At 37.0% G+C, this 13080-nt stretch overlaps 1 protein-coding gene across 1 annotated transcript in view; it reads left to right on the forward strand.

Annotated features, from left to right (window-relative positions):
* The window catches only part of LOC126262367 (rho-associated protein kinase 2), a 248922-nt gene that overhangs the window by 178889 nt on the left and 56953 nt on the right, over window positions 1–13080 (forward strand). Inside the window, 2 exon segments of the mRNA XM_049958953.1 lie at window positions 4084–4338; window positions 4469–4738. Of these exon segments, the coding sequence (XP_049814910.1) occupies window positions 4084–4338; window positions 4469–4738 (525 nt within the window).

The raw sequence follows: 13080 nt of genomic DNA on the forward strand, positions 1-13080 counted from the left end.
ATGTGATTCCTTTTTCTTGAAGTTAATTGTTCCATTCCCTTTTCCAAAGCGCAGTTGAAGAGCAATGAGGAGAGACCTTCACCTTGCCTTTCATCAGTTTTTATTTCAAATGGTTCTGAAATTTCTCCAAGGTTTTTTGTATTGGACTGTGTTTCTAACAGTGTTTCTTTAATTATTGCCAAAGCTTTGTGGCTGTGCCAATTTCTGGTAGTATATTGAAGAGAGTTTCTGTGTGTACAAAGTCATAGATGTTCTTGAGATTTACAAAGATTATGGCAAGATTTTTGTTTCCTAGTCAATAGTGCTTATGATCGCTTTCAAATTCATAATCTATTCTACACAGGACTGCCCTTTTCTAAATCCCATTTGGTCTTCAGTGGTCTGATGGTCTAATTACTCTTCCAAACAGTTTTGAAGAGCGTTGGATAAGATTTTGTACTTAACAGCCGCTAAAGAGATTCCTGTAGAAGCTACCTTATTTCCTTTCTTGCGTAAAGGGTGTATTTTGATCGTTCCACCGCTGGCATTTTTACCACATACTTCCAAAAGCCTTGTTATTTTTGAGTTCATTAATTATATTCTGAAGTTCAGATTTATCTGGTGGTTTTTAATTTGGAAAAACATTATCAGATTCTACTTTGGCTATAAGGTATCACTTATTTTTCAAAATTGAGGAGCTACTCAATTGAGGAGTACTCTAATGGTTCACATTTTTCTTTATTATTAGTGGCTAGTTCACCTTTTTTCTTTTAAAACATAGACTTGACAATTGATACTTCATTGATTGAGCTTTGAAAGTTCTATAAAAAATTCTTGTGTTGTTACTCTGGAATCTTCTTCAATATCATGTAGAAGAGACTCTTCAAAATATCTGGTAACAAGTTTCAAAATTTTGTTGTTCAGTTGCTTTGGTTTACGAATTGCAAACAATCGACCCTTTTTTTTTTTTTTTAGAATACCATCTTTTCCACACACTCAATCTGTCTTCCAAGGTATCTTCACATTCTTCATTCCACCATACGTGTTTCTCATTCTTTGTCAATGGAGCAGTTTCCTTGGCAGCATCTATTATTTTGATACTGTTGATTTTCCAATCACTAATTTCTATGTTGTTTGGTTTGTTCTGGAATATTTCTTTGTAATTTTGTAATTTCTCTATGTTGATTTTAAATATTTTATTCTTCTGACCCCTAGTCTTGTGTTGGGGAATAAATTTTACCGTAAACTACCATCAGGTAATGGTCCGTTACAATATTTGCAACTTTCTTTACCTTGGCATTTGTTACTTCTTTAGTGTTTGTACTTGATATCACAACATGATCACTTAGGATCACTCTGAAATATGGATTTGACGATCTTCAAGTATTTTTTATTTTCTGGGGGCTCTTTTTCAAATATGTAGACATCAGTTTTAAGTTGAAAACTTTGCACAGACTAATCAATCTGTCACTACTTGTGTTGGTTCTTTATGTGCCCGGTTGTCTGTTGATTTTGCAAAAGATTTTCTTTTCTCCAATGTGAGCATTAAAATCTCCTGACTGTACTTTGTCATTTTCATTTGGGATTTGGGGTACTTCATTTTCAAAGGTTTCCCAAAAACATTCCACCTTATCTGGGGTTCTTCCTATTATTTTCATTTATAGGTGCTTGGTAGTTAATCAGCGTGTAATGTTTGTTACCACAGCAGTAGAAGGGGGCAGTCTTTTTGATTGAGAGGAAAAATCTGTCTCAGAGTTTGTCCCTTGACAAATGACGGCAAATACTATTCCTAGATGTGGAACACCTCTTTTGCGCTTCACAACCCAGGCCATCTGGATCCTTCCCTCCACCAGCAGCTTCTGTGAACTAAGCAGATGGGAGTTATCTTACAACACTTCCTCCCCTCTCGTAATCATCCTGGCCTCAGCCTCAGGTAACCCACTGTCCACACACCCTCTATCCAATAATTTCCCTATCCTCTGTCCTGCCTCCCCCTCCCAATTAATGTTGCTAAGTTGCCTTCAGTGTGCACTATTCCCAACCAGCCCCTAAAATTATGCCTTACTTCCCACCCTTTTCTCCTGCATTCCTAGCCTGCAAAACAGTTGCTTCCCTCTGAGCCGTTAGACACCCACCCCACAGATCTTTTCCCTGCCTCCCACCTCTCTCTCCTTCTATCTACCCCAGGTGACACTACCCTGACCCCAACCAGTCCATGTGTCGAAATACAGCATTGGCACTGTTAGTCCAGCCAGCACCATGTAGGGGTGTAGGTGTGTGCGTGTGCGTGTGCATGGACATGGGTGTGTTTTACTCTAGCTCATCAAAGACTAACCCTGAAAGCTAGGAAGTTTTCTGTCTCTTGTGTGTGCCTATTGGCAACTCAGTGCTTCTGCCTTTTTAGTGAGTGATCTCCTTAATCAAAAAATAGTGAAATTCTCCAAGAACTTTCCTACTGCATTCATTCTGTTTTAGAATTATACCCATTACAATCATCATGAGTCATATCTTGAATACTTGGAAAAATCAGTCATACGGCAGTCACTAGCAAAGCAACACTAGCTGTCTTTTGCTGCTTTTACAGTGCGGATACATGCAGTGGATTGGTGAGGGCCCTTTTTCCAATCGAGCAGGGGAACATTGAGATTGAGAGCTTCAAAATAAATACCAACTGCAACCTAGTTGAGAAAGATATAGATACAGTATTCTGTAAACTGATTACAATTGGAGCCAGAATATTTGCAGTGTGTGCTGTGTGATTTTGATCATTGATTAATCTTAACCAGTCAATTAAATAATGTAAGTAATACATGTTTCATCTTTGTTTTCGCATCTCTCTCTCTCTCATTGGGTTAATTTTTTTTGTTGTTGTTGCTGTCCACCATCTAATTTGTGTGCCATGATTACTATTCGAGCATGTTTTCAGTCAATTACTTTGTTAATTTCCATTTTCTTTCTGGGTGAAGAAATGGTGTATAGTTTATTTCCTAGAATTTTGTGTGGATGGTGAAATTAAAAATTTTTGCCTTCCTCTGAATTATTTTCATGTTTCGCATTATTTCACACCCATCTCCTTTGCGTTATTGTTTATATCAACCATACAAAGGTTTCTTAGACAGGTCTCCTGAGAGAAGGTTTTCACAATTTGTCAGCCGTTCCATGTGTTGGTTTATGCGAATTTGAAATGAAACGGAGCACTAAGTTTGCTTCATATGAGCACTAGCAATTGGTACTTTTGTTTGCTAAGTTTTTGCCCTGGTTATTTAGTATTAAATAAACCATTATTGACTGTCCATAAATATTATGATGCTATGATCCTTCTTAGTTTATGAATTATTCAGTTGCCTATGTTTTGCATCTGCCGTTATCAAAATATGAGCAGTTTGATTTCCATTTGTGTTGAGATGTGAAGTGTTAAAATTAGTCTGTAAAATGTTTTTGAGGAAAGATATCATTTACACCAGTCCTTTTGTGTTAATCACACATTGGATTTGTTTTCTGTGAAATTTCAGTGCTTATACCACAGTTAGTTTAGCCTTGGAATGTTATTTTAGCTTTTGTCTCTTGTAGAAGCATGTTAATTTTGAATCTACTGGAACAGCCACAGTTCACAGTATTGTACTACTATATACTTACTGTATTATGAAGTTGTTTCACATTGTAATTATTTTAGTGTGACTGTAGAGCTTATGTGGGCGTGTTCCCTATTTATATCTCTAATGCTGTGAAGCTTTTGATGAAACAGAGGAAGAAAATACTTTCATTGTACTTTTAGTGGTACAATCTGAAAATCGGGGACTTGTAATATAAATACTCCTTCTAATTAAATGTAGTCTTGGTTGTTTTATGTTTAATACATGCATGCATGAGATCATACTGCTCTTCAGTTTCATCTAAATTTGCAAATTACTACTTTTTCAAATTTTCATCATGCACATTAATCATCAAATAGGGTGGTTCTGTATTATGGTGCAAGGATAAGACCTTGTAGCTGAGGAAAGGTAATATCATTTCTTTAGAATGTGATACCATAAGATATGATATATGTGCAGTCATACAAGCTCCTGTACAATCCTTCCTATAATCCTATTATGGTTTCCTCAGGTGAAAGCCCTGCATGGACAGATAGAACAGGAGCAGCAGAAGAAGAATGTCTTGCAGACAGAACTTGGAGTGCAGGCATCAGAAGTCGCTCACTTACGTGCAAGGGAAGCTCAGCTTATTCGTGAAGTAACACAGTTAAGAGAGGGCAAAAAATCTATTGAAGAAGAGCTGCACAAAGTTAAAGCTGCTCGATCTGTGGACGATTTGCAGATGAAGGAGTTGCAAGACCAACTTGAAGCAGAACAATACTTCTCGGTAAGACTAGTATGTTTACATACATTTTTCCACATATCTGTTTGCAGTATATACTTATAACATAATAATAAATTTGTTTTTCATCAGTAATATTCTATTCTAACTATTGTAAAATTTCTTTATGTATTAGACATTGTACAAGACACAGGCACAGGAACTAAGGGAGGAGGTGGATGAAAAACAGAGGTCAATACAAGAGCTTGAGGAGGAAAGAGACTCATTTTCTAGGCAGTTGCAATTGGCTCTTGCTCGAGCTGACAGTGAAGCACTTGCTCGGTCGATTGCTGAGGAGACAGTTGCTGATCTAGAGAAAGAGAAGACTGTCAAAGAATTGGAACATAAAGATCTGATGTCAAAGCACCGAGCTGAACTTGCTAATAAGGAAATAGCCCTAAATACGGTATGTCTGTAGCCTATTTTTCTTGCCATTTCCAGCTTTTTGGTATGCCTTTATGATCTTACTATAATTACTGAGTTTTTGTATGCTTATTTTATCTACATTTATTCTTTTACCACAATTTTTTCCTCCCTTCTACTTCCTTTCACTGAAGGGCATCAATTAGAGCTCTTGCATGTTATACTTGTGTGTTATATTAAAGAGATGTACATAAAAATAAAAAGGTGTTTTGTACTCTGTAAATCTGCTGTGCTTCCAAACTGCAATTTTTAGTTATAATGGTGAAGAAAAGTAAAAGATGAAGACTGAAATATGAACGTGGATAACTGAAGGTGTTACTTGTGTAGATTTGAGGAGATTGAATGTTTATTCACGTAGACAAATACTGATGTAGATGAAGTAGGTTACCCAGTATTAAAATCTATGCAGCTTTAAAAGATTAAAACTTGGGACAGTTAAGATAGAAAGAATAAACAGAAGTGCAGGTGGAATTGATGAGACATCCAAAATTAGATTTGAAAAAAATGAATATTTGGGGAATGAGATGTGCTGGGGATTTAAGGTAACTGCAGAGAGGTTTTCTAAGAGCTTCATCTCTTCATAGATGTATTTGTGTTAAAGGAAACTTAAAAGAAAGTAAAAGAAATGGTAGAAACAAATAGGAATATACCTAATGTGTAGTATCATGTCATACCAGGGAAGGTCAATTAAAATGTGTTAAAAGACTAGGGTTGTAAAAAAAATGACTCACAAATGCGTCTATAGAAATTTATGTCAGAGATTTAGTTTTAATTCTTCTGTACACACCAACAGTGAAATAATAATTCAAAGCATGTTTGATTATGTGGCATTTCATGCTGATAAGAACATAAAGAATGTGGGTAATGTTAATGAATGAAAAGATCAAAAGAAGGGATTCTGTTGGGTGAGATGGTGAACAACTTTGGGCAATGGCAGTGTTACCAGACTAATAGAAATATGCAAAACTTGTTATTTATGTAACTCTCATTTTTAGTTATTTATCTTGAACAGTTTCTGTTATAATAATGACAAATTGAGAATGAGGAAGGGGGGAGGGAGGAGGAGTAGGAGGAGGAGGACCCACCCACTGCTGCGTGTGCAGCATCCATCATTCATTTGTAGCTGACTGGTTGGCTGTCATGATTTCCTGTTTGTTAAATTTGATTTTCCAGTACAAGGGTACCCACAGTTAAAAGTGGAATCAGGTGACAGGAGAAGTGATGTTCATCTTACATAATCTTGTTACAAGTTTCCTCAATGATAGTTAGATTATGCAGTGGGGTCATTCCGTGACAAGTGGTTTAAAGGTTCCTACATGAGCATCACGGATTTTGGTGAAATTTTCTATGAACAATAACACATGTTTCTAGTGAACAGTGGTACAGTTTCATCATCATTAATTCAATATTTCTGGAGATACAGTCTTTTGTTTGATGCCATAGCACAGCTATCAACAGTGCACCCGTGAGTTTTTGGCAACATTGAGACATAATATCTCCGCTAATATTTTCTTGAAAGAAACAAAACTTGGCTGTTTTGTACATTTTGCACTCTCATAAGCAAAAAATGCCAACGGCCTTGCCACAGTGGTAACATTGGTTCCCATCGGATCACAAAAGTTAAGTGCTGTCAAGCTGGGCTAGCACTTCACTTCCGGTCTGCCGAGTGCTGTAAGCAAGCGGGGTGCACTCAGTCCTTGTGAGGCAAACTGAGGAGCTACTTTATTGATAAGTAGCAGCTCCATTATCAGAAGGTGACATAAGACCGGGAGTGTGGTGTGCTGACCACATGCCCCCCTGTATCCGCATCCAGTGAAGCCTATGGGCTGAGGATGACACGGCGGCCGGTCGGTACCATTGGGCCTTTATGGCCTGTGTGGGAGGAGTTTAGTTTTTTTTGGTTTTTATTAGCAAAACAATAATAAAAGGTTTCCTGGGTGGTTTGCATATGGATAATTTGAAGCAAAGGCAGCCAAAGGAAAAAAAAGACACTTAAAAAAGAAAGTAAGGTTTAGCTTTTTATATATCCAGAAGTAATTCTGGGATAAACCTGAAACTTTGTACATAATAACTTATGAATACAACAAGGTCTTAGAATATAAAATTTCATTCTCCTACTGCTTTTCAGTGGTTTACATATTGAGAGCAAGGGAGATGATTTTTCTAAAAAAATGCCAAAAATGGCGATTTTGGCTTGCTCTTACAAAAAAATATCTTCTGCAAACTCTTTTAAACCATTTTAATTGAAAGACCATGTTCTAAACCACCTAAAAACCATATTTGATTTTTCAGTGCAAGCATATAAGGCACTAAAAAAGAACAAGAAGTTGGAGTTGATTGAAAATGGGCCCATATTTTGCTGGTACCAAATCTGTGACACGTTTTATAACATTCTATAATTGTTTAATATTCTCTGGGGAAGGCAGCATAAAAGTCTTCATGACTAGGAAGTGAGCTGAAGACTGAATGACTCAGAAAAACTCCAAAACAGAAGTTTCTTTGTATCACGACATCGTGAAATATTTCAGCCTGTTTTTCTGATATAATTACAGAATCAAACAATTTAACTGAGCATTACTAAGCCAGTGGAGATCATGATAGTGAAATTGTTTTTTGTGTAATAGGTGCAGCACACATTGTATGAATAGCCTGCAGGTTTTACACCTCTCACATTGTGTAAATTTTGGTGAAGTTCACTGCAGTCTTCCAGACATTTTTTGGAATTGATTCATGTTAGAGAGAATTATTAGTACGTCTTTTTGTTGTGTAATGCTATTGATATGCTAGTTTCATTGTGGTTTAATGTATAGAATTCTGTTAGCATAGTTTGCAGTTAAGTAAACATGAAAAATTGCATAAATGTGTTACTATGGTCCTTGGTGGCTCTAACCACTGCTCCTTCCTTTTAAAGTGAGGAAACCGGCATCCTCATTACCATAGGGGACACACCTGATAGCTGTGCAGCAGCAGCAGCAGCAGCCATGGACGTGTTTCTTTACCACATATTCCCAACTTGATGTGGATTTCTTTACAAAGGGTCTATTTCAGTGTCTCTTTCAAGTGTATGTTTACTTCAAGCTACTTGAATTATTTACAGGGCTCATTAATTTGCTGTAGAATGTCATGAGGAAAATTATACTGCCGGCCAGTTTACGTCACTCGTGGGAATTATTTTGGGAAGAAACTTTGATAACAGAAAATCCAAAAAATTACACTTTTCAAATGTGATTACCTCAAGTTGGTAGAGCGACAAAAACAGAAAAGATTCTTTTTGTTGGATTTTTTATTCAGTTTCATTTTTTATAAAAATAGTTTTTTAGAGCTGAATGCTGTAGAAATGTGGGAAGAAAAAGAAAGAAAGAAACAAACAAACAAACAAACAAAGATTACTTACTTGCAGTTTTTCTGACTCAAGCTCATTTACTAGTCGTCATGACTTTTGACATTATCTTCCAGAGAGAGTAGTAGACAATTATTGAACATAGAAAACGATGTCAGGTTCAGTCTGTGAGTACCAACAGAATATGGTGCCATTTTCAGTCTTCCTGCACCTTGTCGTTTTTTTAGGGCCTTATATGCTCACATTGGAAAACCAAATATAGTTTGTTAGGTGGTTTAGAATATGGTCTCTGTAATGAAAATGGTTTTAAAAAGTTTGCAAAAGACTATTTTTTGTAAAAGTGATTCAAAAATTGAATTTTTGGCATACAGAAAAAGCAACTTTGCCAACTGTTGTAAAGCAGTAGCTGAATGAAAATTTAGATTCTAAGGCCTTTTATTGATAAGTCGTTATTGCAAAGTTTCAGATGTATTCCACAATAACTTCCGGAGACATGTTGTTGTTGTTGTTGTGGTCTTCAGTCCTGAGACTGGTTTGATGCAGCTGTCCATGCTACTCTATCCTGTGCAAGCTTTTTCATCTCCCAGTACCTACTGCAACCTACATCCTTCTGAATCTGCTTAGTGTATTGATCTCTTGGTCTCCCTCTACGATTTTTACCCTCCACGCTGCCCTCCAATACTAAATTGGTGATCCCTTGATGCCTCAGAACATGTCCTACCAACCGATCCTTTCTTCTGGTCAAGCTGTGCCACAAACTTCTCTCCTCCCCAATCCTATTCAATACTTCCTCATTAGTTATGTGATCTACCCATCTAATCTTCAGCATTCTTCTGTAGCACCACATTTCGAAAGCTTCTATTCTCTTCTTGTCCAAACTATTTATCGTCCATGTTTCACTTCCATACATGGCTACACTTCATACAAATACTTTCAGAAATGACTTCCTGACACTTAAATCTATACTCAATGTTAACAAATTTCTCTTCTTCAGAACCGCTTTCCTTGCCATTGCCAGTCTACATTTTATATCCTCTCTACTTCGACCATCATCAGTTATTTTGCTCCCCAAATAGCAAAACTCCTTTACTACTTTAAGTGTCTCATTTCCCAATCTAATTCCCTCAGCATCACCCGACTTAATTAGACTACATTCCATTATCCTTGTTTTGCTTTTGTTGATGTTCATCTTATATCCTCCTTTCAAGACACTGTCCATTCCATTCAACTGCTCTTCCAAGTCCTTTACTGTCTCTGACAGAATTACAATGTCATCGGCGAACCTCAAAGTTTTTATTTCTTCTCCATGAATTTTAATACCTACTCCGAATTTTTCTTTTGATTCCTTTACTGCTTGCTCAATATATAGATTGAATAACATCGGGGATAGGCTACAGCCCTGTCTCACCCCCTTCCCAACCACTGCTTCCCTTTCATGCCCCTCGACTCTGGTTTCTGTACAAATTGTAAATAGCCTTTCGCTCCCTGTATTTTACCCCTGCCACCTTTAGAATTTGAAAGAGAGTATTCCAGTCAACATTGTCAAAAGCTTTCTCTAAGTCTACAAATGCTAGAAACCTAGGTTTGCCTTTCCTTAATGTTTCCTGTAAGATAAGTCTTAAGGTCAGTATTGCCTCACATGTTCCAGTGTTTCTACGGAATCCAAACTGATCTTCCCCGAGGTTGGCTTCTACTAGTTTTTCCATTCGTCTGTAAAAAATTCGTGTTAGTATTTTGCAGCTGTGACTTATTAAACTGATAGTTCGGTAATTTTCACATCTGTCAACACCTGCTTTCTTTGGGATTGGAATTATTATATTCTTCTTGAAGTCTGAGGGTATTTCGCCTGTTTCATACATCTTGCTCACCAGATGGTAGAGTTTTGTCAGGACTGGCTCTCCCAAGGCCGTCAGTAGTTCCAATGGAATGTTGTCTACTCCGGGGGCCTTGTTTCGACTCAGGTCTTTCAGTGCTCTGTCAAACTCTTCACGCAGTATCATATCTCCCATTTCATCTTCATCTACATCCTCTTCCATTTCCATAAAATTGTCCTCAAGTACATCGCCCTTGTATAGACCCTCTATATACTCCTTCCACCTTTCTGCTTTCCCTTCTTTGCTTAGAACTGGGTTTCCATCTGAGCTCTTGATATTCATACAAGTCGTTCTCTTATCTCCAAAGGTCTCTTTAATTTTCCTGTAGGCAGTATCTATCTTACCCCTAGTGAGATAAGCCTCTACATCCTTACATTTGTCCTCTAGCCATCCCTGCTTAGCCATTTTGCACTTCCTGTCGATCTCATTTTTGAGACATTTGTATTCCTTTTTGCCTGCTTCATTTACTGCATTTTTATATTTTCTCCTTTCATCAATTAAATTCAATATTTCTTCTGTTAACCAAGGATTTCTACTAGCCCTCGTCTTTTTACCTACTTGATCCTCTGCTGCCTTCACTACTTTATCCCTCAAAGCTACCCATTCTTCTTCTACTGTATTTCTTTCCCTCATTCCTGTCAATTGTTCCCTTATGCTCTCCCTGAAACACTGTACAACCTCTGGTTCTTTCAGTTTATCCAGGTCCCATCTCATTAAATTCCCACCTTTTCGCAGTTTCTTCAGTTTTAATCTACAGGTCATAACCAATAGATTGTGGTCAGTCCACATCTGCCCCTGGAAATGTCTTACAATTTAAAACCCGGTTCCTAAATCCCTGTCTTACCATTATATAATCTATCTGATACCTTTTAGTATCTCCAGGGTTCTTCCATGTATAAAACCTTCTTTCATGATTCTTAAACCAAGTGTTAGCTATGATTACGTTGTGCTCTGTGCAAAATTCTACCAGGCGGCTTCCTCTTTCATTTCTTAGCCCCAATCCATATTCACCTACTATGTTTCCTTCTCTCCCTTTTCCTACTGACGAATTCCAGTCACCCATGACTATTAAATTTTCGTCTCCCTTCACAATCTGAATAATTTCTTTTATTTCATCATACATTTCTTCAATTTCTTCGTCATCTGCAGAGCTAGTTGGCATATAAATTTGTAATACTGTAGTAGGTGTGGGCTTCGTATCTATCTTGGCCACAATAATGCGTTCACTATGCTGTTTTGTAGCAGCTTACCCGCATTCCTATTTTCCTATTCATTATTAAACCTACTCCTGCATTACCCCTATTTGATTTTGTGTTTATAACCCTGTATTCACCTGACCAGAAGTCTTGTTCCTCCTGCCACCGAACTTCACTAATTCCCACTATATCTAACTTCAACCTATCCATTTCCCTTTTTAAATTTTCTAACCTACCTGCCCGATTAAGGGATCTGACATTCCACGCTCCGATCCGTAGAACGCCAGTTTTCTTTCTCCTGATAACGACATCCTCTTGAGTAGTACGGCTATCTGTATCGCTGAGGCACGCAAGCCTCCCCACCAACGGCAAGGTCCATGGTTCATGGGGGGTCCGGAGACATATAAAGCTAAAATTCACATTTTTTCAAGCATCTATTTTTTGGCCAGTTTTGCTTCAAATTATCTATATGCAAATCACTCAGGAAATCTTTATTATTATTATTATTGTTTCACTTATGGGAGTGCAAAAAGTTGTACAAGATGGCTTGGTTTTTTTCATTCAATAAAATATCACTGGAGATATGCCTCCAAGTTGCAGAAAACTCACAGGCGTACTGTTGATAGCTGCACTATGGGATCAAACAAATGACTATATCTCTGCAAGTATTAAATTGCTAAAAATAAAACTTTATCAATGTTAATTGGGAACATTTGCAAATATTCACACACAATGTCAGCAAAACCTGTGATGGGCATGTGGGAACTTTGGCAGGGAATGGCCCAGTGGTTAAGGCACCACACTTGCATTAAAGGGGATCTGGGCTGAAATCCCTGACGAGCCATCATAATTTAGGCTTTCTTTGGATTCTGTCAGTTGATTAATGCAATTATTAGAAGACAGCTGCTTTCCTGCCCCATTTCTTTGATAATTGAATGTGTCTCCCCGTATTATGATTTTATTTTCAATAGCATATTAAACCATAATCTTTTTTTCCTATTTACATTGGAGCAAATAATTACAGTTCTTTTGAAACTGATTGAGAGATGAGTATTGGATATTGAGAAACTGATATTTATCATAGCCATTGTTAAAAAAAAAGAACAGTACATATACATGCAAAAAATTTAGTTTTGCTGTCCAACTTGCAGTAGCCGTATTCCTTCACCTCATCAATGAATGGTGGTGGTAGGAGGTGTGTGTGCTTACAGCTTCAGTAATGAATATAGCACTTTCATCCAGGACTTGTACTTCATAAAAGCTGCTTTCTGCCAAGGTACATAAAACATCATCCTATTGTGAGCCAATGTGAATAATACAAGGCTCAAGAATATTATATGAAAGAAAGCAGAAATTCTATTAGAGATTTCAGTGCATGCAAGAGCTATCTGCAGTAGCTGTTATCAGAAAATAGGGAAAGGACAATATTATGAAAGGGGCTCATAATATAAGTTCTGCAAATAGATAATTGAATACCAAATTAAAATAAAAAAAAGGTTGTGAAAAAATAAGTTGTTGTGAAGATAGAAAAGAAAGGTTGAATTATTAATTCCCTGAGATTGGTGCATAGAGGTAATTTCATATCTGTTGTATGTAAACTGAATCAGTCTTACATGACATACTGTAGCTTCATTCATGTCTTCCTGAGCCCTTTTTTACGAAAATGATCTGGTTTAGCTACTGGAGATGTAATTGACTATTTTTCTGAGCACAACATGTTGAGAGATTCACAGTTTGCATTTAGGAATGGTCCATTAGCAAATAGGACAATTTACAAAAAAAGCCATGTTTATTTTATTTATTTATTTTCTTATGCTTTGCACACAGTTTTTACGGTGTAGACCATAGTATATTGTTACATAAATTAGAACAGTCAGGACTTGAATAAGACATCCAGTTTATTTCAATCTGTGTG

Source organism: Schistocerca nitens, chromosome 6 (genome assembly GCF_023898315.1).
Source record: "Schistocerca nitens isolate TAMUIC-IGC-003100 chromosome 6, iqSchNite1.1, whole genome shotgun sequence".
Taxonomy (NCBI): Eukaryota; Metazoa; Arthropoda; class Insecta; order Orthoptera; family Acrididae; genus Schistocerca; species Schistocerca nitens.